Source organism: Helobdella robusta (genome assembly GCF_000326865.2).
Source record: "Helobdella robusta unplaced genomic scaffold HELROscaffold_1, whole genome shotgun sequence".
NCBI classification, from domain to species: domain Eukaryota; kingdom Metazoa; phylum Annelida; class Clitellata; order Rhynchobdellida; family Glossiphoniidae; genus Helobdella; species Helobdella robusta.
The window spans coordinates 1,094,841-1,116,653 of record NW_008703570.1 but is presented as its reverse complement, the minus strand read 5'-3'; the positions used below and the strand labels follow the sequence as shown (position 1 = coordinate 1,116,653).

Sequence of the window (21,813 nt, the reverse complement as noted above, 5' to 3'; positions counted from 1 at the left end):
TCTGGGTCTTACTTCGTCAATGAGAGCTTCTCTCAGACGTGCAACTAGTACTTCTTTGTTGCCACTTGTGACAAGGCTTCGTTTCTGTAGTTCTTCTCGTAGTTGAACTACGTTCAACCCACACAGTTTTGACATCGTGTTCTTTTTCTACGAGTAGTAATTCGCTGGTCGAAGATCCCACTTCTGACACCAATGTTATAATACTCGCTGTCGTAACCGGTTTACGATGCGACGGGTTCAAATCTTCGATTGAATAAAATACTCCAAACAGTTATTAAACTTTATTTACAGAAGAAATCAACTATTATTAGTTATTAAACTTTATTTACAGAAGAAATCAACTAATCGTTTATTTCCAGTAAATTCGCACTAACGCAACAATTAACTTTTAAATCTTTCAAAATCTATCGCTATGACAACGTCAACAAACAATTCAAATATCGCTTTAATTAATTCACCGAATCGCTATTCACAAAATCACGAATTTCACTAATCACGAATATCACTAATCACGAATATCACTAATCACGAATATCCCAATCACGAATATCACCAATCACGAATATCACCAATCACAAATATCTTGCGACGTGCGCTTATATACTCTTCGCAAGCGTCGTTTCTAGATTCTTCCCGATGGTCCGATTCCAGCATACTCTAGAACGTTCCAGTCACTAGAACATTCTAGAATACGCTAGAATCTAGTGCGTTCGGTAGCACGGTTATAACATTATTAAGATTTGATCAAGTGGACAGGGTGAAAATATCGTTTTATATTTATGAACCATTGTTGATATTTCGTCGAGTGATGGAGGACTTGTGTTGCAAAATGTTGTAGGTTTTTGTAGCTGCTGAGTTCAGTTTGATAGCTGGTACTTTTTCTGGTTGTCATTATTTAATATTGATTCGAAAAAATGTGTGCACTTAGTGACCTTGAAAAGTGGTCTCAAATTTTCCGTTTAAGTAAATATTATTTTGCAAAACCACCAAAATCGTTGTTTGAGTTGAGACGTGACGCCGTTTGATTTACCACATTTTGATTTTTTTGTTGACAGTTTGGCTCGCAGATCTTTGCCTGTTGCACTAATTAAATTATCAAAGTAGTGGTTGTAACTATAACCCAATAACTTTAATTGTTTTAATTTATTGTTAAAATCTTTGATAGATTTGTTTGAGCTGGTGTTTTTGATTACTTGAGAATTGATAGTAGCATTATTTATGGCAAAATAGTTATAAATCGTTTTTTGAAAAAAGTACGCAAAATCATCAATGTTGTCGTAGCTTGGTAGTTTGTCAGTTAGTTTGCAATACAAGCATGACACTTTGCAATCCTACCGTCTCAGCTAATTTTAACAAGCAATTTAGCAAGATGTTAATTAACCGATAACCATCTCATGCATAAATTTCATTTCACATTCATTTGATTGTGCAAGACAAAAACAACTGTTAAATGAAAATAAACTAAAGGAGTAAACTAAAAGATCAAAAACGTGTAAAGATAATAAACACAAAATTTAAATTAAGTGGAAAATTTCAAAATTCGCAAACCTGTTGACTGGATATGGAAATTTAAAATGTTTATTATTGCATCGTAGTCTAATTTTCTTTTAGAAACAGTAATGCTGTGAAGAAATTCTCCCAAACAAGATTCACACCTTTACAAACGTGTAATGCAGATTATGAAATTATTCAAATTTTTTAACGGCGAAATAAATAATTAACAAATACATATTTTTTATTTCTTGGCTGTTATCTCCAAGAATTTGAAAAAGACCGTCCAATAATTCTGACAAATACAATACAACATCTAATTCTGGAATTTCATCAAGAGTTTTAATCTGAAATTTCAGAAAATTCAAAGTAACTTAATTCAAGCATATCATCAGAATATATAACATCTAATTCAATTCACCTATTTAAAAAATAGATGAACAACAATTCTAAGAATAAGGGCAAAACGTCAGTCTTTACTTGAACATAATTTGTATCATCACCATCATCAGTGTACATGTAGAAATGTATATGATCAAATTTAAACCTATAAGTTAATCACTTCACCCACCAAGAAACTGAAAATCGTTTAAGGATCAACAGCGAATGATTTTTAATGATCGAGTAAAACAATATGCTCACAACATTATTAATATCTGACAGCGAAATTGCTGAAGAGTGGTCAGGAGTGATAGCGGTTGGGCCGCTGCAATTAATGAGCAATGACGACATTAGCAGCGGCGCAACTTTTGAGCCGTTGTAAAATTGCCTTTCATTTCTTTTGAATTAAAAATAATTTTGCTACCATATCTCGCGTAAGAAAAATGTATTTAGAGCTTTTTGGTAGAGAGTATTTAATCAAATAAAATTTCTTTCTTTTAATTACAAATAAGTATTAAAACGATTTTTCAGTACAACTTCATAATCTATATATTCAAATTAAACGGATAAAATGAAACAACCGAAATAAATAATTATGAAAAATTTTTTAGAAACAAGTCAAATCAATTCAATTAATGAACAAGAAACCGTTAGACTTAGGATCTATTACACCAACCATAAAACTTCAACTCTAATTATGAAAAGCAACTGCACAAGCAAGCCAGAAACGATGACGAACTTGAACATTCGGCCACATAAACAACGTATTAATTCGAACATCGAAAAGCTTTTTGTTCTCTCATGCTTAAAATAAATAAAAAAAATTGGTTTTGAACTCAAGAAACTTAACAATGATTTACGATCTACCATTAGCAAACAAAAAAATGAAACAGCAAGCTAACTAACGCGAAACATGCAGTGATTTTCATCAATAATTGCATATATATATATATATATATATTTATTTATATATATATATATATATATATATATATATATATTTTGTATTATATTATATTTTATGTATATCAACAGTTGATCAACTATGGCCATGTATTTATATATATAAATAATATAACAAAACATAAACACGAATGATTCAACTTAGTTTATTATTTCACTATATTTCCTACTTTAAAAAATCATATTCCATAGAAGCAATAAAAAATCATTAAATTATAGAGAAAATATGTAAGCGACATTTTGTTGTTAGTATATGAGAAAATTTACAAAAATAAACTGAAAAAACTAACCCATGAAACAATGAACTGCCTGGAATATGGATTGTTAGAAAGTAATCGTTCCCTCAACAATGGGATGAAAGATTTCAAATCAAACTGAGGAAATTCACTAACAATGTCCTGAATTCGAATGATTTTTATTATTTAAGACACAGGTCTGTCCCACAAAGATGTCAGAAAATATATTTTTAGCAACAGAGTTGTCGCAGACTAGAATAAACTCCTGTGATTGATTCTCCAGATATATGTGTTTTTAAATCTCATTTGGATTTGTTTTGAGGTGACGCTTAATTTTGTGTTTGGATTGATAGGTATGAATAGATTGAATTGATACTTTTATTCTATTGGTAAGGGTAGGTCGTCAGAAAAAAATACTGTGAATAGTGATAAAAAGTTGCTATGGCATGGATCTAGTATGAAATGAAAATTTTTTCAAAATCAAGACTCATCTTCCTTTGCCGCCAGATGGAGCAGGATTGGCATTTTTAGCTTATATTGTGCTTTTTATACAATGAACATAATAATTAGTAGAACAATTAATTTTAATTTAAAGTTATAATTAATGATTACAGTAATCATTATTTTTATTCATGGTCATTGTTAGGAAGTATAAAAATACTGCGAATTACTAACAACGCTTTTTATTTTAGGAATTAAAATGAAGAAAATTAATAATGTCAAGGACATAAATTTTCTTTTTCACGATAATATTAATTTTTTAATTAGTTCGAAATAATAAACACCGTTATCAAGATGCTCTACTAATAATTAATAATAAATTTGGAAATAGTTATAAACAACTGCAATTACTATAATTATGAATAACTGGGCTTCAATTTTTAGAAGTTGTGACGCATGTTCAAATTGGTCGATACTCTTGCTCATAAAATGAAAAAGAACGGTTTTTTCATATAAAGTTACATGATTGATTTAAAACGTGTGCTAAAAGAAATTTAAAAACAAAGAGTTCCAGCTTTACTAATTGTAATTATAAATAATTGTTTTACATAAAATTGTTATTGGTTTATCATTTTGTTCTCAATTTCAGGTTAGTTAATTAATTACTACCACTGCAATTAGAATTTACAATAGAAAAAATGTTATTACTGTTAATATTAATATATATTAATTGCATTTCAGTTATATCGGTGGTTACTCGAGCAAAAGTCACTTGTCCAGTTTATGATATTGAATGCGAGCTAGCTTACCGTCAACTGCCAACTATTCAGGAAGTAATGTAACATTACGCTTTTATATACACAAAACATCCTAAAACTGTGAAATCAAGCGTCATAGTTTCTGAAGTTTCTGACAATGTAAATAATGTATGGCTGAAAGCAAGTATTCCAACAGTTACAATACAAAGAGAAAGAAAGGTGAGACAAAAGATAGATGCAGGTATATTGCTAGCTCAGCAGGTAGGTCTGAGTATATTTGACATAGCAGCATGTCACTGTATTGATTTCAACAATTGCAACAGTCCAAAAAAGTCAAAAATTCCAGCTCTTGAAAGAGAGTTCCTATCTGATCAAAGAAATGAAAGATGTTTATTGGTTCTCTTTATGTAACAGTTTCTAACAAGTTATCTATAAAATATGATAGAGAAACAAAGAGAAAGAATTATTACAAGTCTATTGTTAGTAATGAAAGAACGGTAGGAGAATCAAGAGGTTCTGATACAGATGATGAATCACAAATCGAAATTTCAGATCAAACAGGCAGCAGTAATTGTGAAGAGTTCAAGGCGTGTGATGCAGAATCTTTTATAAATATGCTCCAGTTTCTTACACTGGCTAGAGAATGCGATAGGTATGGCGTATCTGATGTTGCAGAATCTGCTATAGCCACAGCTGCCCTCACAGACTATGGAGTTATAAAAAAACGAAAGGATAGTAATTATTGACCGCTCAAAGCTGAGACGACAAAGGCAACAGCTTCGAGCCAAACTAACGTATGAAGCAAAGATAACTCTAGCTTTCTTTGATGGAAGAAAAGATAAAACTATTTGTACATCATTAACTTGTAGCAAAGGTTTTTTGTTGAAGAACATACTACAATACTTGAGGAGCCAAATTCGGTTAACCTAGGTCACGTTTCTCCTTCAACTGGATCTTCTATACCTATCAAGACTGCAATTATAGACTTTTTTAAAGATAATGAAATATCATTACGTAATGTACTTGCTATAGGTACAAATGGAACTAATATAAATACTGGTCTGAACAACGGTGCAATAAGGCTATTAAAATTAAATCTGAAACGTCCTGTACAATGGTTAATTTGTATGTACCATTTTAACGAACCACCTTTAAGACATCTTGTAGTGCACTTGGATGGTATCACTTACGGGCCTAAAGCTTTTTGTGGAGCAATAGGGAAAGCACTTGAAAAATGTAGAGTTAACTGTTGTAAAATTTGATAAACGGCAGAATAATTTGCCGACACGTCTACAGGATATCACAAATATGAATGTTAGCAAAGATCAGCAGTATCTTTTCAGCATAGTTAAAGCAAAAGAAATTGGAAAAGTATCAGAAGAACTAACTAAAAAAGGACCTGATCCTTTAATCCATTCACGTTGGCTTACAGCAGCAAATACGTTTGTATGTTTCAATCACGTCACCTTCTAAAGAACTCACATTGCTTACGGACTACATTCTACTAGTTTATGCTCCACAATGGTTTTTTTTTATAAAAATACAACATCAGTGTTATATGAAGACTAGACACCTGTGGCGCTTGATTCAACTTTCGCATTTTCTTCCTAAAAATGAACTCCAGATAATAAATAAATGTATTTAAAGAAATGCTTTTTTGGTTACCCAAAAAATATTCTAACGGCAATGCTGCTGGATGACAGAGAAGAGATAATAGAACTTGCAACCAGACGAATTAAATGTGCAAGAAATGCCATAGCACCTGGTCAGTGCCTGATTAACCATTAGGCTAATAAGGCTATAGCCTTAGGCCCTGCCAAATAATCGGCCCTAATTTATTATATCACAAGCGTGTTTAATGAACCATGTTACAATTTATAGAGACAATATAAAATTTTAATTTTTTTTTATTTGTTTTAAAAAAATGACATAACTATCATTACACTTACTTAAAAGCGAAATGCTGAGCTAAAGTTTTCACCAAAAAAAATTAGGATTGTCCATGTTCATACACATACTGGCTGGAGGCGATAATTAACATTTGAATCGCCGATTGTCTGCGTGTTCCTTTATCCGTAGAACAATAATTTTTGGACGAATAATTTTGTGCTCAAACGTACGCATTTCGATGTTGTCGTTATATTTAATAGTGTCATATTCCGTTAAAAATTATGTTTATATTTACTAAATTGAAATTTTTTAATTTATGAAACGAATACTTACATGGTGTAGTGAGCGATAATTATCCACTTCCAGTATATGTTATTAGTTTATGTATATGTCCATGTTGATTTTTGAAAAATCAATCTACTGGTTTATGCGTAAAATTGAAACTCAAAAATTTAAAATTTTATTTAACTTTTATTAACGGAAAGTTAGAAAGTAAATTTACTATTAATTCATCTTTAAATCGCTCTGTGTAAAGTGTAAGTGTTAGGAATTACAAGCAATTTTTGATATGAAATAAAATTTTATTAAAAATTGGATGAAATATTTTGAAAATTAGAATTTAAATATTTTGAATTGATCCTTTTTAACTTTTTAAATCTTCCAGCGAGTTAAGGTAAAGTAATATAGAATAGAAAAATGTCAAACAAATAAGGAGGATGGGAAAAATTAAAAACTGCCGAAGAAAAAGAGAAAAAAGAAATGGCTCTGCTGAAATTAACTACAACGCTGTTTACATACTTTTCAACAAAACATCAGGAAATCTCTAATGACTCAAAGAAACCGAATACTTCTGGAACAGCTGGAAATCTAACTGATTGTCAAGAGAATTATGGCAATTCTCTTGAAAAAAATATGGCAAGGCCCTCAAAATTATCAAAATTGGGATTCTGACTTTACAGTAAAAAAACGTGAATATTTAAATCAAAGCCGTTATCTAACAAAAGCATTATTTAATTATGAAAAACCAAATAAGGAGTTTGGAAAACGTGAATGGCTTTTGTATTCACCCAGCATGCACAAAGTTTACTGCTTCTACTGTTGTTTGTTCGCGGATAAGAAATCTGGGCTATTCTGCACGGGATTTAATGACTGGAAAAATTCTGTTTATGTCAGTCAACATGCAAAATGTATCTATCCAACATATCACGGCTGTAAATAAATTTCACTCAAGATGTAATATATTTGAGCGAATTGATATCTAGCTGGAATCACAGTTTTTGGAAACTCGAGATTACTGGAAAAAAGTTCTAGAACGTGTTATTGAAACTATTATTTTCATTTCAGAAAGAGGTCTAACATTTCGCGGTTCTGATGAAATTGTTGGATCCAGTGGCGGATTGATTTTTTTTTGGCAGTAACGAATGGGTATATGAATGATTGATTTGATGCATTTATTTTAATATTTGTTTTATAAATACATGTGTGTGTGTGTGTGTTGCACTTATAATTATTTGGTTAGTAATGTTATATTTTTGTGAAGGTATTTTATTTTTACTAACTCCTTAAACTATTTTTGCTGGCTTTCTTTGAACCACCTGTTGTTACGATTGAGCATATCAGCTGTAGCAATAGTATGAATGAGTAAAGTGATGTTGATTGAATATTATAGTTTATTGGTTATATATATATATATAGGCGCATGATTTATATATATATATATATATATATATATATATATATATATGTGTGTGTGTGTGTGTGTGTGTGTGTGTGTGTGTGTGTGTGTGTGTGTGTGTGTGTATGTAGTATGGGTATATGTGTACATTTTTTGATCCTATGATATCTTGACATCTTTTTTCTTTTCTTTGTTTTTTTTAATATGTTATAGTAAAATTATTTCTTTTTTTATATTGTGGTTTAAATGTATTTTTTTCTCTGTAATTCAGCAATGGGCAGTTGCCCGTGCTTTGTTCAAATAAAATATAAATATAAATAAATAACCAACCATTCCATAGCAATAAGAAATTGCTATAAAAATATTTTCGTAATAAAAAAAAAAAAAAACAAAACAAAAATTTTTACATTATTTTAATCTTTTATATTTACTTTTTCAACTGCAAATTTGTAAAAGCATTGTAAATGTGAATTTAAGATAATTGAGATCGGTTATTGTGATGTTGTTAAGAAGTTTGATTTTAAATGTCACATCTTTGCTGACAACATTCAAATTATTGCCAGTAGCTCAGTTATGCAGTTCAAAAGTCTGATGGATAAGTTTACTTGTTGTTTGTCGGAAGCTTGGATGTAAATAACATGGCGGATCGGTCAATTGTTATTAATGAATTTTTGTTCTTTTTAGTAAATAACTCAAATAACTTAGAGAATGAAACATTTATTTCTAATGTTATAAAGTTTTATCATGTTGAAGAAGTTGCTACTGCTGTTAAAATTTTGAAAAATAATTTAGAAATATTAAAAAACGATAACTTAAAAATTGAATTTCAATTTCGTGGGAATCCTTCTAAAAAGGGATACAATTCTCGAATGCATTTCTCTTCTAAAAATACTTAAGTTTAATGGTTTTCTTGACAAATGTTCTTTTTATAAAATTGCTGATTTAGCAAGAATTCCGAATGTTGTTAATTGGCTGAATTTAAATTTTCAAATGGCTAAAAATGACATTAAAGCCATGTTTAGTATGCAACAAACGATCATAATGGATGCGTTAGATGGAAAAAATGCGCTCTGTTGTCTCAAACCATACGCAAGAAATAAATAAATTTTGTGCAACAAACTTCAAACCAACAAACGTATCTGTTAATAATGCACCTGTAGACGTTGTAAACAAAGCAAATTTTTAGTTTTAGCTGCTAATTCCATGAACGAATCTAATGATGAACTAGATTCTGATAGCTTTTAGCTTGTGCAAAAACCAAAGAAAAGAAAAAAGTCTATTGGTAGTCTTATGATTGTTAAAGATAAAAACAGTGAAAAAGACTCTAAAAAATCCGACAAAGTGTATGGTACTGGTGTCAACTACTTATTGAAGGCATCAAAAATTATAGAGAAAAAAATTATTTATTATGTGGTCAATGTTGGCTCGTGCAGCAGGGACATAATTGAAAACCATTTGAAAACTAACAATATAGCGTTCAATCATTACTTCCCTGTCTTGCGAAAAAAAGAAGCTGGTCAGTGGATGTCGTGACTCGGCCCTAGACTCAACCAGGGAAAGATGCAGCTTTCCCCTGCGGGAGCATGGCAACTCTATTCAATGTTGTAATTTGATTCAGTCACCATAGATGGCCAGGAAATCGAATTTAGTAGTCAAGCTAGCAACTTATGTGGTATTTTTTATTCAAATTTGTCATTGTATCATCGTGTTCAAATGTTGTCTCGATAGTGGTGGCAGTGCCAGCAGCTGCGTCGGCAAAGAATGGTTAAAAATTCCTTAGACAGATTCTTCAAAAATGTTGATGCACGCTTTCATCCTTTCTAGAATTGACTAATGCAATGCACTTTTTATGGCACACCAGCAAAATTGGTTTGTAAATTTCAGTCGATTTAAAATCATGCTACCATGATTGTGGGAGGGGTTAGAAAATTTGGTCATGTGAACTCCTTTTTAAGCAACCAACATTGGCTAACAGCTTAAAAACGAATGATAACTATCCTCGTTTACATGTGTGCAAATAATTTTGCCCCTATTTAGATGATCGATAAATGTAAGCCAAAGATTGTTCTGCACAACCTCAGGGACTGAGGTCTAATGACCGAAATCTTTCAACGGTCCCTCTAGCTGTTGTTGCACACTGGTGCACGCGGTTTTGACATTGTTGGTCCGACTGTCTTCCATCTCTTCTACATCAGCTTAGTCTCACTTTCTCAAAACTTGGAATAGATTTTAAAACTTGCATGTGTTGCTAGTATTTTATAAAATAATTAAAAACTAAATGAGTCAAACTTTCATGAGTCGATTGAGCAGTTCACATCCACTGCGAACATTCTGGTCAGGATCTGTTGAGAGCTGCAAAAATTCAGATAATAAATTATCAGTATATTTAATCTTTGATCACTTTGAAATTTGACTCTATTTGTACCGTTTTATAAATAGTAACATATAATAAGCATTTATCTTTTAAACTGAGTTATTCACCAAAATAATCCATATAATGCTTACTTTGTTTAGGCCATCAAAAATGTCATTGAAAAGAGGCAAAACAGAAACTCTGGAAACTTTGATAATATTATATAAGGATTCGCACCCATAATATCTCACACGGCTGTCTGGGTCATAAAAACAGCTCAATGCTGGTTTCACCAAATCATTTACAAAAGGTGCCGTCTCCTACATTTTAAACATTAATTAATCATTTTAAAATATGACATTATTATTTCAATATATTATTAGTGTATTTATAAAACGCTTTTTATCAACATGTTTCGGAAAAACAACTGTCAAAATTTAAAAAAAATAAATGTCAAAATTGAAAGCCCATACATTTTCTTCACAAGTAACTTATAGACGTATGAAAGGGGATGGGATACGATAAGGCTGTTTAGAATAATTAAACCGCGCTATGGAGACACTAATTCATTGACTTTAATTCTGACTCCGTATAAGAAGTCATAATATGAAATTGATTAGACCCATTTTCAAACATAATTTTCGAAAAATATTTTTTACATGTAAAATAATCCCAGTATGGAATTAATTACAAAGTGAAATTGTGAATGCATGCAGTGTGAATGGTTTTAAAATAGGCCTGATAGACACTATATAAATGCTGATTTTAAGAATGATTGGAAAACAGATGTGCTGGTAATAACAAGGTGGCGGTCATGAATAAATATAAATATAAATAAATAATGGGCTTAAACGTAAGTTAAAATAGCAGAAGATAGGTCACGTTGATCAACTTAAAAGTATGGAGAAGGTTACAGATAGTGAAGACATCCGGCTGATCAACTGAGGAGTGTGGATTGGCCAGAGATGATGGAGGCAGGCAACCCGATGATTAGCTAGAGGAGCGTGGATTGGCTGGCTGGCTGAAAATTTCCGATTGGCCGGTGATGACGAAAAAAGATACCAGGACGATTAAATGTTGTGTTTAATGTGATGCCAGACTTTGTGTCAGAGATTATGTGACAGTACTGGCAAATTACCATTTTGAGATCAGTGAACCAATTTTTAATTTTATTTACGTTTATAATGTTTTCTGTGCAAACGAAAGTTAATTTGTGACGTTGAATAGAGTACTGGATAATTTGTGATATATTTGTGATAATTTTGTGATGCTATTTAACATTTTGAGTTTAATGAACCAAATTTTTATTTTATTCGCAATTATTTTTTAACTTTTATTCATGAATATACATAGATATGAGAAAATGTTTTATAAGTCGCCCTCGTTATTATTATTTTATAGTATTATAATATATATATATATATATATATATATATATATATATATATATATATATATATATATATATATATATATATATATTCGACTTGGTGGAATCAAATAGCAACAAACCAAAACGTCTTTGGAATGCCGTTGACGGTTTGCTTGGAATGGAACAGGTAATGGATGTATCAGAAGTTGACCATAGTTCTCTTGACTTTTCCAAGTTTTTCAAAAGCAAAATTGATGATGTTCGTAATTTAACCAATCATTGTGATGAACCAACATTCACTCCATGTGATCTTGATGAAGAATCTTTTTTTCAAACTTCTCGCCCTGTACTGATAGCTACATAAAAAAAAGTCATTTTAGAGTCTCCATCAAAGTCTTGTTTTCTTGATTGTGTGCCCACAAAAATTCTTAAAAGATTTGTTGATTTGTTTTTACCGTTTTTAACGTTTTTCATAAATTTGTGTTTGAGTTCTGGCTCATTTCCATCTGCGTTTAAAAATGCTGTTGTTACAACGATTTTGAAGAAGAATTCTCTTGATAGACATGAGTTAAAAAATTACCGACCTGTATCTAACCTTATGTTTTTGTCAAAGTTGGTTGAAAGAATCGTTTTATCACAATTTGCTTCTCATTTGAAAATTCATAATCTTCTGCCGGTTCACCAGTCGGGTTATCGTGTGTTTCACTCGACGGAAACAGCTTTAATTGATGTTTCGTCAAGGTTGTATTCATCAATGGACGAACAAAATGTGTCATTGCTTGCTCTCTTGGGCATGAGCTCGGCGTTTGATTGCGTCGATCATGCAATACTTCTCAAAAAAACTGAAGCAAACATTTGGACTATCGGGAGTCGTTCACAAGTGGTTCGTGTCGTACCTTGCTGGTCGTACTCAACAAATTTTATTCAAAACAAATTTGGCAGCTGTCGATGCTTTGTCATACGGTGTACCACAGGGTTCCGTCTTAGGTCCCATTCTCTTTTTGCTTTATACAGCAGATGTTTACACAATAATTGAGTCGTAAAATTTCAGGTTTCATGCATTTGCTGACGACATCCAAATAATAGCCAACTCCTCTCCCTGGTCGATGATTTACTATCGTGTTTATCAGCCATTGATGTTTGGATGATGAGGCACAGATTAAAGTTGAACCAATGCAAGACCCAGTTTTTGCCTGTGGGTACATAGCAACAAGTGAATAGAGTGGGTATCAACACTATCAGAATAAAGGAATCTGTCATCGAATTTTGTGCGTTAGCACGAAATCTTGGATTTATTTTTGATACCAACATGACAATGCAATTGCATATAAAGTTGTTGTTTAAAGAATGTACTTACCAATTGAGAAAATTGAGACTCATCAAAGGATCTCTAAATATGCATACATTGCAATGTTTAATTTACTCGTTCATTCACTCGAGGATCGATTATTGCAACAGTTTATTCTACGGTTTACCCAAAAAGTATGTTGCAAAGTTACAATTAATTCAAAATCGGGCTGCCAAGTTGTTAACAGGTGGTTCACATTTTGATCATGTTACTCCTATTCTCTTCAATCTTCATTGGTTGCCGTTCAACAAAGAATTGTCTTTAAAATTGCCCTACTGGTGTATAAAATTAATGGATTAGCGCCGAAATATTTAATGGATAGAATTGTTCCAAGAAATGCACCGCTACAGTGTCAGAAGTTACGGTCAAACGATTTAGATTTGTTAACAATTCGACAAACTCAGCTTGCCGTTGGTTGCAGAGATTTCGCTGTTATGAGACCGAAGATTTGGAACAGTTTGCCGGTTGACTTGCGAAATCGTGGGTTGTCAATTACTGAATTTCGAAGAAAGCTAAAGAACCATCTTTTCAGACAAACTTTGATGATATGATTTGATTGAAGTGAAACATTTAACCAACTTTTGCATTAGCGCATTTAATCAACTTTTACATTGTTAGCGCCTTTGAGAATAATAAAGAGCGCTTTATATATAAATATAAATAATCTAATAATACTAATAAAAATAATAATATTTTTATATATACACATACATATATGGGTGAGAACTAAACAACTTGCTATTGCAAGCACGACGGCCAGTAGGAGTACATATTTCAGATTTGAAAAATTTATTTTGAAATGTTTAGTTTATTTCAGAAAGTAGGAGTACACCACCACTCACCATGACCAAACAAAGGGGTATTATTGAGAATATCTAACTCAATCTAGACTAGACACCTTTCAATCCTTTATGACACTCAGTAGTCTGAGTTGAAACACCAACTTAGTGCATTTACTGCTTTAGTAGATAGTATTACAAGCTAGGGTATTTTTTTTGGTAATTCATAAAAAAAACCTCAAGCTACAGATGAGTCCAAAAAATGGGTTGAAATGCGTCTAAAACTAGTTAGCTGTTCAATATAATGCACCTTTAATTGTTGAAGAAAAGGATGGTGTGTAATATGTATTCATACTAGCCATTGTACATGTGGTAGCAGGTTGGTTTGATGGCCCTAACCTCCATCTTCTTGGCATCATCAAGTAATTTGTTCAAGTCGCTCCTTTGTTGAATTGTCAAGTCATGACTTAACCGAATATTTTTCAAACCGTCATCTAAGGTTTTCATCCTACGCATGTTTTTGAAAATGAGTTCTTTAATTTTTGCATCGTCAAATCTGAGGAAAATAGGTCAGACAATTTTGTCACCTTTCTTTCCTAATCTTATCACCTTCAAGATATTTTTAAGACCAAAAACTCCATCAGTTAAATGGTTAATTATTTTATGGGCCCTGTCACCATCATCAGAACCTTCCTTCAATCCGAACAGCATCATGTTGGCTTCCCTCTCCTTTGCATTGACAATCTTGTTCATCGTTATTTGAACACTTTTCCCATCATCATTGATTGCTTGCACACTTCTACCAACTTCAGATTTGACAACTTCCGAAAAAGATCTGTTCATTTCACGCTTCAAAACAGATATTTCATCACATAGCTTTGACCCAGAAGCATCCATTCTCGAAAGGTTACCCTAATCCTCATTAATAATTGTTTTGATGGCGTCAATCTGCTGTTTAAAATCCTTATTCAATTCGTTCATATTTTAATCTCATCAAATACTGCTAAGTTGCCAGTTTCAATTTTTTCGTAAACAATTCTCTCGATTGGTGATGAGCCAGAACATGCAACACAAAAAATTCTTACGCAGCTGAATGCTGTAATTGAACTATAGGCGTCCAATTTCGTCGATTTAACACTAATTATAATTAAATTAAGATAGACAAATTAAATAATACAAAATTAACTGCAACTAATTAATTGTAATAAAAATTATAACACCTTATTCAACAAAAACTCAACCATTAAACGCAAACGAATTCAATAAAAAAACTCGATAATAACCAATAAAATTAAGAAAAAAATACAGAGCAAAGAAACCACAACCAACTAGAAACTAGAAAACCAAAAAATTCAAAATTCATTGATTGATGAGGCTGTGATTTTTATCAATAATATATATATATATATATATATATATATATATATATATATATATATATATATATATATATATATATATATATATATATATATATATATATATATATATATATATATATATATATATATTCTATTTCGACTACATATGTTTTGCTGATGACACCAATATTTTTAGTAATGGTAAATTAATTGAGGAAATCATTCTAAAAACAAACACGGAGTTTGCAAATGTTAAGTAACAGACTAACAATAAATAAAACTAAATCACAGATGATAATATTTGGACCTGTTCAGTGTTTAAATTAAAAGGAGCCTTACAAAATCGTGATAAATGAAAATGAAATCTTAGAAAGTAAAACAATTAAATTCCTTGGAGTGTATTTAGATCAGAAATTAACTTTCAAGGCGCATACTCAGTCCATTTCCAACAAATTAGCTCAATCAATAGGCATAATTAATAGAATAAAATTCTACCTTCCTAAAAAATGTTTGAATCTCCATTATAATGCTATCTGCACACCTCACATAAATTATTGTAACGTTGTGTGGGCTGGCGCGTATCCTTCGACAACAAATTCAATTAAAATTCTGATGAAGAGAGCAGTAAGGGTGATAACGCTGTCTAAACAATTCACCCATACAAATCAATTATTCTTCTCCACTAATAATTTAAATTTGGATCGGATCAGTAAATATTACACAGCCATTTTTGTCTTCAAGCAACTTTCCAAAAAGCTTCCTCCAACGTTTGACGAATATTTCAAAGTAGTCAACAACCCTAGACGTGTCAGTTATCTGATGACCAACAAGTCGCAAACAAATCTGTTGCATTCTCATGTTGTCTGTAGAGGACCAAAGATTTGGAATGACATTTTAAAAAATGAATTTTCTTACAACGGAACATCACTTACTATGTTCAAGAAAAATTTAAAATTGTTTCTGTTAAATTTTAATGACAGAGAAAATATGTAAAAAAAAGAAATGATGTTTTATTTAATTCTAATTTCTGTTGACATATGTTAATTTGTGTACATTTGGGTTCAGGTGGCTGTGCTAGATGAGCTCTCTATGAGCTTTATCACAGTCATCATGGTTTCATAATTTTTTTATTTGGAATGAATAAAAGATCGTATCGTATCGTATCATATATATATATGCACACACACACAAACATACCACATTCTACAGCTACACACCTTTCCAAGAGCAATAGAAAAAGCAGCAAGTCCTATCAATCCACCTTTCCTGTTGTTGGGATTTTGAGATAACGTCAAATCACACAAAATATTAAGAATCTTTTGTAAATGAATGTTATCGTTGTTACTGTAAAATTCTTTGACGGATCTGAAAATTAAATTTTTTAATTTTACATATATAGTAATTCAAAATCACTATTCAAATGTAAAAGTGAGTGGAAGCAGATCAAAACTCTTAAGATGGTAAAATTGAACTACACTAAATTTAAATTTATTAGACAAGTCAAGAACATGAAAAACTCTGTGCTCTTCTGGTGAAACAAAATAGTTTTTGGAAACTAATCCAACGACATTAAAATAAAAATATAAAAACATTGGGAGAAGCCATCCTTAAATCAATGATCCATTATCACAACATACATGGGACAATTTCTTTCAAAGATTTCAAAATAAATCTTTGCTATAAGAAAATAACACCCTCAAATAAATCAATTAAAAATAATAATATAATATGTACAAAAGTGTTTGCTCTGATAAAAGGATTGAAATAAAATGTGAATCATATAATGTAAACAGTAGCAACCTCTCAATCTCTAATGCAGCCACTTTCCGCTTCTCATACAATTTATCTGAAGTGTTGAAAATTATCAATCTAAATTGTTTTCCAAAAATAAATATTTACAGAAAATAAAGTCTTCCGAAAAATAATTTCAAAAGTTACAAAAATTTATTGATACTCTTGCCTGTTAAAGATCTTATACAGGAAGCACTGATAGGAGAATAATCCATTGCACCACATAAAATCCTGTTTTTCTGAAATTTTATCAAATAGTTTGTCTACTATTTTGTCACTATGATTATTTCAACTCCAATAATAAAAATATTATTAAAAATTAATTGATCATGACCATAACTCTTTCCATTTAAATCGTAGTTTATAATCAGAGTCGGTCGGAGCAGGTTGGAGTCAGAATTTTTTGAGGGGCCGGAGTCAGAATTTTTTGAGGGGCCAGAGTCAGAATTTTTTGAGGGGCCAGAGCCAGAGGTATTTTTCATTTGACTCCAAAAAGTGTTAAGAATTTGAAAATTTCTTAATTTTTCATTCCAAAATTTATTTTTTAGAATGGGTTTAATACTAAAATTGATGCCAATAAGTGAATAAAATTGCATAATTCTCTTTCAGCATGTTATTTAAAGCACAAATATAAGGTAATTTTACTGACAGATTTCAAGTGTATTTCAAAGTATTTTAAGTAAATTATGCTGTCCTGGTTATGAAATTAAACTGACCCTCACTGCCTTGTGAGTGATGTTGGATCATCAAAGGCTAGGCCCACCGCTTATAACTGTGGTTGCATAAGGAAGGGCGTTCTGCGTAAAAACTAGCCAAAAAATAATACTTATGATGACGGAAATAACAATGGCCCTCAGTATCCGGCAGAAGAAGGTGCGAAGAATCTCCGGAGACCCAGTCCATGGGGTTGTGGTGCAAGGCCCTGTGGATGGTCTGGCTACTGGCACCCCACTCTATAGTGTGGCGGTGCAAGGCACTATAGATGGAAGGACTACTTGTAGACCAAGGGGTTGGAGGTATGGTACCTGGAATGTAGGCACGTTGACAAGAAGAAGTTTGGAAGTGGTGGAGGAGCTGCAGAGGAGAATGGTTGACGTTGCTGCATTACAGGAGATCAGATAGAAGGGTAAGGGTACAAGGTTTGTGGGGGCTAAAGATGGAAGATATAAGTTGTGGTGGAAGGGGGATGATGGTACGGGAGGAGTTGGTGTGATGGTAAGAGAAGAGTTGGTGGAGAAGGTGTTGGAAGTGAGGCGGAGAAGCAATGGTGTAATTGTGGTGATGATGGTGTTTGGAAAAGTAATAGTGAGGGTGATATCAGGATATGCTCCGAAACAAAGTAGGAAGGAAGAGGAGAAGGATAGGTTTTATGATGATGTTTCTGACGAGATTGGGCAAGCGGGGTTGGATGAGTTTGTGGTGTTGTTGGGTGATTTGAATGGTCATGTGGGGGCGGATGCAGACGGATATGAAGGTGTACATGGGGGATGGAGATTTGGTATACGGAATGAGGAAGGGCGTAGAGTGTTGGAGTTGGCGGATGCACATAGCATGGTGGTGGGGAATACCTGGTTTACAAGGGAACCAGCGCGATTGATTACATATAGGTCAGGGGAGCATAGGCCAATGATAGACTATATATTGGTAAGGGCCAAACATAGAAAAGTATGTGAAGAATGTGAAGGCGATACCTGGTATGCTGCAGCATAGTATGGTTGTGATGGATGTGACATCAAAAGAAATGGGGAGGAGGAAGAAGGATAAGTTTGTGGCAAAGAGAAAGACATAGAAGTTGCAGGATGCAGAGGTGAGGAAGGTTTTTGAAGTGAAGGTGGCTGAAAATTTGGAGAGTGGTAAGGATGGAGATGTTTGGGAGAGATACAGGGACTGTGTGTTGGCTACGGCAGATAAAGTATGTGGATGGACGAAAGGAAAGTGTAGGCATGGTGAGACGTGGTGGTGGGATGAAGATATAAGAAGGGTTTTGGAGGTCAAGAAGGAGAGGTTTAGGGTATGGAGAAGGAACATGAAGGAGGAAGCGGAGTCTGAGTATAGGAAGGCTAAGAAGGTTGCAAAACAGGAAGTGGCAACTGCAATGACGAAAGCATCAGATAGGTTAATAAAGGAAATGGAATTTGATGTGAGTTCGAGGAAAATGTTCAAAGTAGCAAAGCAGTCAATGAGGGATAGGAAAGATGTTATAGGGAATGGATGTGTCTGGGATGGATCTGGCAAGTTGTGCATAGATGAGGAGGAAAAAGCTCAGGTGTGGAAAGCTCATATGGAAAGGTTGATGAATGAAGAGAAGGAGTGGGATGGAGATGTGGAATCCGCGGTCACACACGGACCTATAGAAAAGGTGACGATGGAGGAAGTAGAGAAAGCAGTTAGAGAAATGAAGCTAGGTAAGACGACGGGGGTTTCGGAAGTGACGGTAGAACATATAAAAGCGAGTGGGGTGAAAGGAATTGAAATATGTTTGATGATGAAGGTATACCTGAGGATTGGCGACACAGTGTGTTGGTGCCGTTGTATAAGGGCAAAGGAGATGTGAGAGATTGTGGGTCATATAGGGGTGTGAAATTGCTAGAGCACGGAATGAAGGTAGTGGAGAGGGTGCTTGAGAGGAGGTTGAGAAATATGGTGACAGTTAATGAAATGCAGTGTGGGTTTATGCCTGGTAGGAGAACGGTGGATGCGTTGTTCATGGTGAGAATGTTGCAGGAGAGTTATAGAAAGAAGAAACGAAGATTGTACATGTGTTTTGTGGATCTAGAAAAGGCTTTTGATCGAGTACCGAGGAAGGTCATTGAATGGGCGTTGAGGAAGAAAGGAGTGAATGAGAGACTTGTTAAAGCTGTGATGCAGCTGTATGAAGGGGCAAAGACAAAGGTGAGGGTTGGAAGGGGGATGTCCGACGCTTTTAGTGTTAAGGTAGGAGTGCATCAAGGATCAGTGTTATCACCGTTTTTGTTTGCAATTGTGATGGATGTTGTGTGTGGAAACATAATGGAGGGGTTGTTATTTGAGATTTTGTATGCAGATGATTTAGTCTTGATGGCTGATAGCATGGAAGAATTGCAGTTAAAATTTGAAAGATGGAGAAGTGTTATTGAAAAGAAAGGGTTAAAAGTTAATATTGGTAAGACGAAGGTAATGGTGAGTGGGGAAGGTGGGGAGCGAGTGATAAGTAAAATAGATCCCTGTGGGGTATGTGACAGGAAAGTGAAGGCTAACGGTATTGTATATAGGATGTCAGAAGTGGGTGCATAAGAGATGTAGTGGTGTGAGGGGGGCACTGAAAAAGGTGGAAGGCACGTTCAAATGTAAGAAATGTGTTCATGGTGTGATTAATAGGACGGACGCAAGGACGGAGTTGAGTGGTGGTATTGAAAGAGTGGAAAGTTTTGTTTATTTAGGGGATAAGCTGAACGCGGATGGAAGATGTTTGAACGCAGTTACGGCTAGAGTTCGTGTGGGATGGATGAAATTTAGGGAACTGGGTGGGGTATTGTGTGGAAAGAAATGGTCAGTGAAGATGAAAGGGAGGGTATATAAAGCATGTGTGAGAGCAGCGATGGTATATGGTGGTGAAACTTGGGTGTTGAGGAGAGAGGAGGAAAGTGTACTGCAGAGGGCTGAAAGAGCTATGGTGAGGATGATGTGTGGGATTAAAGTGAAGGATAGGAGGAGTAGCACAGAGCTGATGTCAATGATGGGACTGAATGAGGACTTTGTGACATTAATAAGGAGATCGAGATTGCGGTGGTATGGACATGTGTTGAGAAGGGATGAAAGGGTCGGGATTAGGCGAGCGTTGGAGTTCGAGGTTGAAGGAGTCGTAGGAAGGGGTCGTCCGCGATTGGGATGGAGAGAGCAGGTGGAGAAGGACAGGGTGAAAGCGGGGTTGCGTGATACTGAGGCGAGTGGCAGATGTAGATGGCGTCGAGGGGTATTTCGGTTTCATCATAGGTAGCCAAACGGCAACCCCCGATCTAATGTCGTCTAAACGTGTGTTGTTGCTGTTGTTGTTTTAAGTAAATTATGATGAAAAAGTTGAAAAATGTTTTGAAAACCTGGAGCCAGAAATTTTTACATCAAGTCGGAAAGTTTCAATTTAGAAGTCAGAGTAGAAAAATTTTTTATCTGACTTTGATACCCTGCGATAACAAGGCCACTCCTGATTCCCCAATAAATTAAAATGTTGCGTCCTGTGATGCATCAAAATAAAAAAGAGGCTAATGGAAGTAATACAAGGAGAATCAAAATGCAATGGTTTCAGGAAAAAGACAAAGCATGGATTAAAATTGTTTAAGGATCAACAGAAATTTATTCTAAGAAAAAAATCAAGAATAATCTCAAAGATTTTTATAACATATTAATAGAATGATGAAGGGTAAATTGATGACTGAATGCTTAATTGACCAGGATAGTAATAAAAAAGTGTAATTAACAAATAAAGTAAACAAGGTTAACTGTTTAGGAACATTTACAGTTCAGTTTATATTGTTGGTGTGGACTATGAAGACAATGTACTGGGCTGAGTGGCCGAGTGGTTAGCGTGTCCGTCTACCACTCCCACAACCCGGGTTCAAATTCTGCAGGTTCATCCGGGTAGGGACCCCCGGTCAACCCAGCCGTCCATCCTTTCGAGGTTGGTAAATGGGTCAACGACATAAGTTGTCGCATGTTGGATTGCGAGATGGCTCAGTGGTTCAAATGCGCGCTGAGTCAAACATCTCAATGACTATCATATACTAAGCGTATATGATGCGGTGCTTGCGCGTGCACATAAATACATGTGTACGTCATGTGAAAAAAATAAACAGTCTTTGTGGCGAAGATGGCTGCTTCAAATCAATAGATGAGGATTTGAAGAACATAATAAAAGATATATAGATAATACATATCTGTAACATTGTAAGTGGTTTTGCATATGTCAGAGCTGCAATAATAAAGGCTAATAAAGAAAAT

The 21,813-nt window shown here is 33.7% G+C and overlaps 2 protein-coding genes across 2 annotated transcripts in view; one reads left to right on the top strand and one right to left on the bottom strand.

Moving 5' to 3' along the window:
- The window catches only part of HELRODRAFT_63672 (hypothetical protein), a gene marked incomplete at both ends in the record, with an annotated part of 36,050 nt that extends 19,137 nt beyond the window's left edge, over positions 1–16,913 (bottom strand). The window contains 7 exons of the mRNA XM_009010496.1: positions 1,549–1,655; positions 1,729–1,838; positions 3,126–3,233; positions 10,125–10,187; positions 10,341–10,508; positions 16,266–16,413; positions 16,849–16,913. Coding sequence (XP_009008744.1) covers positions 1,549–1,655; positions 1,729–1,838; positions 3,126–3,233; positions 10,125–10,187; positions 10,341–10,508; positions 16,266–16,413; positions 16,849–16,913 — 769 coding nt within the window. The remainder of the gene's footprint in view (positions 1–1,548; positions 1,656–1,728; positions 1,839–3,125; positions 3,234–10,124; positions 10,188–10,340; positions 10,509–16,265; positions 16,414–16,848) is intronic.
- Positions 16,914–17,685: 772 nt separating this feature from the next.
- HELRODRAFT_158422 (hypothetical protein) lies at positions 17,686–21,586 on the top strand (the record flags this gene model as incomplete). Its single annotated transcript, XM_009010495.1, has 3 exons — positions 17,686–17,928; positions 18,022–18,504; positions 21,458–21,586. 3 exons carry the CDS (start codon positions 17,686–17,688, stop codon positions 21,584–21,586), a joined length of 855 nt encoding a protein of 284 aa, XP_009008743.1.
- Positions 21,587–21,813: the final 227 nt, after the last annotated feature.